At 55.4% G+C, this 4,212-nt stretch overlaps 1 protein-coding gene across 1 annotated transcript in view; it reads left to right on the top strand.

Moving 5' to 3' along the window:
* Positions 1–192: 192 nt before the first annotated feature.
* The window catches only part of LOC114071991 (nuclear pore complex protein Nup98-Nup96-like), a gene marked incomplete at its 5' end in the record, with an annotated part of 5,557 nt that continues 1,537 nt past the window's right edge, over positions 193–4,212 (top strand). Inside the window, 5 exons of the mRNA XM_027909898.1 lie at positions 193–387; positions 1,640–1,782; positions 2,241–2,462; positions 3,254–3,495; positions 3,608–3,762. Coding sequence (XP_027765699.1) covers positions 193–387; positions 1,640–1,782; positions 2,241–2,462; positions 3,254–3,495; positions 3,608–3,762 — 957 coding nt within the window. The remainder of the gene's footprint in view (positions 388–1,639; positions 1,783–2,240; positions 2,463–3,253; positions 3,496–3,607; positions 3,763–4,212) is intronic.

The raw sequence follows: 4,212 nt of genomic DNA on the forward strand, positions 1-4,212 counted from the left end.
TGGTTCCTCAGATGTGCCTGTGGCACAGCTGGATCTCTCTGAGCAGTGTGAGGTGTGTGTGTTTGGGGTGGTTTGGTTCCTCAGATGTGCCTGTGGCACAGCTGGATCTCTCTGAGCAGTGTGAGGTGTGTGTGTTTGGGGTGGTTTGGTTCCTCAGATGTGCCTGTGGCACAGCTGGATCTCTCTGAGCAGTGTGAGGGGCTGGTGACCGGGCTGGTGACCAGGCTGGTGGTCGTTCCCCAGGTGTGGCAGCTGTCAGAGAGGATCAGCATCAATGTGTGCTCGCTGCTGGACTGGAAGCGCTGCGTGGCCGTGCACCTCTGGTACCTCCTGCCCCCCACTGCCTCCATCTCCAGGGCTCTGGCCATGTACGAGTCAGCCTTCCAGGTGGGTCACTCACCGGTCCCAGGTGTCTGGTGCTGCACTGGTGCCCCTGGGAGCAGTCAAGTATCACTGCCAAGAGACTGAGTGTGGCACTGAGTGTAGGACAGGGGGGAATGGCTTCCCACTGCCAGAGGGCATGGTTAGATGGGATATTGGGAAGGAATCCTTCCCTGGGAGGGTGGGCAGGCCCTGGCACAGGTTGGGCAGAGAAGCTGTGGCTGCCCCTGGATCCCTGGAAGTGTCCCAGGCCAGGTTGGACGGGGCTTGGAGCAACCTGGGCTGGTGGAAGGTGTCCCTGCCCATGGCAGGGGTGGCACTGGATGGGCTTTGAGGTCCCTTCCCAACTCAAACCAGCCTGGGATTCTACAGAATCGTAATTTCTGAGGAGAAGACCCACCAATGGAGTGTTTGCAGGTGTTTGACAGCTGGACAGGATTAGGCAGAGGGACGGTGCCCAGCAGCAGGAAGGCCATTGGAGCCAGGCAGCCTGTTTTCCCATTGGGAACATCAATGCACAGCTCCCTGTGACATCCACCAGCCTGTGCCCGTGTGTGCCCGCCCTGCTGCCCAGCACAGACACTGCCCCCCAGCCCAGCCTGGCTCCATGCATTATGCAGAGCCCCGTTTGCTGTGCAGAGCCCAGCTCTGTGTCAGAGGACAAAGGGCTCTGCTGAAAAAGGTGTTTAATCATTTAACTAAAGCCAGCCCAGCCTCCATCCGGTGCCTCAAGCAGCCTCAGCACAGCAGCACCACTTGTCACTGGTGTTCTGTTGCAGTATTCAGAGTTCTCTGTGTGTCAATATAAAGAGTTCAGCACTTCAAAATACTGAACTTCAGGGAAATTTCCCTGTGAAATTGCTCTGGCTGACTCAGCGTGTTCAGTGCTGCTCTTGGCTGTCCAGACTCTGCTTAGCTACAGAGAGAAGGCTCACAGGGATGCACCAGCTTTCCTTCCATCAAGTCATCTGTGGTTTTCCAGCTATAAAACCCTTCAGGAGTACAGGCTCTGTGTGTGAGAGCTGGCTGTACCTCCAACCAGTGGCTCGTGAGAGCTCAGTGTGAAACATGAACCTGCCCGAGCATTTTGGGTTCAGTTTCTCCATGTTGGTCTGTAGTTCTGTGGGAGTTCCAGCTGCAGGGGCAGTTGGTTGAACCTGCTTTGGGGCAGAGAGATTCTCCTGAGTCTGCTAGGCTGTGGAATTCAGTTCTGTTCAGAATATTGTCTTCACACTTACTGTTAAAACTATCCCCCCAGAACACCTCAGAGTGTGAAAAATACGCCTGCTGCCCCCTGCCCCCTTACCTGGAGGATTCCGGCTGTGTCGTTGAAGAAGATGACAGTGCAGGAAGGCCCCTGAGAGATGTCTGCTTCCATTTGTTAAAGCTCTACAGCGACAGGTAAGGGGCTAAAGAGCTCAAAGTGTCTTTAGAAACACCATGGTCAGCCAGTGACTACCTGAGTTCCCAAAGCAGGGGTGTGAAATCAGCCCAAAGCACTTAGAGCAGCCCAAAATGAGCCCCCCATGTACCACCCCTGACAGGAGGTGGTGACACTGTCACGCCTGGCGATGGTAGAGATGGGGAGCCCTCAGCTCTGGGGCACATTTGTGGGGGTTTAGGTGCTTTGTCTGTCTGAGGAGTGTAGTGAGGCTTCTCCATAGCTGCTGCTTTGGCAGTGAGAAATCTTCAGGGAGCACATATAGAGGAAAAGGGGTGGCAGTCTGGCTGCAGGCTCAAAAGAATGTAAACAGCTTCTCCTATTATTTTTCTTTTTTAAAAAAGAAAACCAAAGCCCAATTTCTGATTTGATTTTGTGGGCACAGTGAGCTCTTTGTTACCAGTGTCTTCCCCTCCAGGTGCTATGACCTTGACCAGCTGCTGGATCCCAGGAGCGTCACGTCTGACCCGCTGGATTTCCGCCTCAGCTGGCACCTGTGGGAGGTGCTGCGGGCCCTCAACTACTCCCACCTGTCCCAGCAGAGCCGGGGGGTGCTGAACACCAGCTTTGCTGCCCAGCTGGAGAGCGAGGGGCTGTGGGAGTGGGCTGTGTTTGTGATGCTGCACGAGCCTGATGCGCAGTGAGTGACCCTTCTGACTCCTCCTGGCCTGGAAATAACTGCAGTCTGTCTTAGAGACCTGGGGTTATTGTGGCTTCTCCCCCATCAAACTGTGCCCCTGGAGAACCTCATGATACTTGTGACAATCAGAGAATCACAGAATCCCAGAACGAGTTGGCTTGGGAGGGACCTTAAAGCTCATCTCATTCCACACAGGGACACCTTCCACCAGCTCAAGTTGTTCCAAGCCCTGTCCAGCCTGGCCTTGGACACTTCCAGGGATCCAGGGGCAGCCACAGCTTCTCTGGGCAACCTGGGCCAGGGCCTGCCCACCCTCCCAGGGAAGGATTTCTTCCCAATCTCCCTTCTAACCCTGCCCTCTGGCAGTGGGAAACCATTTTCCCTTGATAGTGTGCCAGCATTAAGGAGTGGTGTTCCCCTAGTGGAAGATGTCTCTGTCCACGGCACAGGGTGGAACTGGATGAGCTTTAATGTCCCTCCCAACCCAAATTAATACATTGCAATACTGTTTTTCGTCAAGTGATAACTTCAAATCGAGCCTGAATATTTACTTTTAGAGGCCTGAACCAGACTTAAAAGTTCTTAAGTTGGCAACAAAACCCCAATGATGATTTCTAAGTGGTTAACCTGTACTGAAGGAATTTGGCTGACCTTTGACCACTGCTCTGTAGAGTCCCAGCCTGGGTTGGGTTGGCAGGGCCCTTGCAGACCATGTTGTTGCAGCTCCTGGTGTTGAGGTGTGACCCTGGGTGGCAGGGAGGAGGGCCTGCTGAGTGTCTGTCTGTCCCCAGGTGCCGGGAGAAGGCCGTGCGGGAGCTGCTGAGCCGGCACTGCACCCTCGCCGAGAGCCCCGAGTCCTGGGCCAAGGAGACCTTCCTGACACAGAGGCTCTGCGTCCCCCCGCAGTGGATCCACGAGGCCAAGGCCGTTCGGGCCAGGATGGAGGGGGACAAGCACAAGGAAGCCCTTTTCCTGTTCAAGGCTGGGCACTGGAACCAGTGCCACAAGCTGGTTGTCAGGCACTTGGCCTCAGGTGGGTCTGTGCCCCTAGGGCAGAAGGGAACAGGGGCAGTGGTCTCAGTCCCGTGGCTGTCCCTGCTGTGGGAGACGGAGTGGCCTCTGTTCCTGACCCCTTTTCTCTTTAGATGCAATTATCAACGAGAACTACAAGTACCTGAAGGGGTTCCTGGAAGACCTGTCCCCTCCGGAGCGCAGCACCCTCATCCAGGACTGGGAGCTGGCAGGGCTGGTCTACCTTGACTACATCCGTGTCAATGAGATGCTGGACAGGATTCAGCAGGTGATGGGCTAAAACCAGAGCCTATTTCCCTACGCTGGGGGGGCTCACACAAAGTCTGGCTCTAAGGATAGGCTGTTCCTCTCTTCAGGGGCAGGTGGTGCTTCCCTTTGGCAGACACTTAGAACATGGGGCATCTCTGAAAATGGGGATTTGGTATCTGCTGTCACAGCCAGGGCTGGGCTCTGCCCTGCAAACATGCTCTGTGGGTGTGTGACAGTGAGAAGGGAAAGGGAAGGGACAAAGCCAGCACTCAGCATGTCTGTCCCCTCCAACTCCAGTCCAGGCCTCCCCTTTCCCCATTCTGGTTTTCAGTTCAGGCAGGTTTTGGTGAACAGTGTTCCCTGGTGGGTTATTTGGCTCCGAGGGCCCAAGGGCTCTGGTTCTGCTGCCTCAGCTCACTGTCCTGTTTGCTTCCAGCTGGATTGTTCCACCTTCGAGCTGGAGCGGTTA

Source organism: Empidonax traillii, unplaced genomic scaffold, assembly GCF_003031625.1.
Source record: "Empidonax traillii isolate 1590-97213 ecotype Southwest subspecies unplaced genomic scaffold, ASM303162v1 scaffold2499:size23044, whole genome shotgun sequence".
Lineage (NCBI taxonomy): Eukaryota > Metazoa > Chordata > Aves > Passeriformes > Tyrannidae > Empidonax > Empidonax traillii.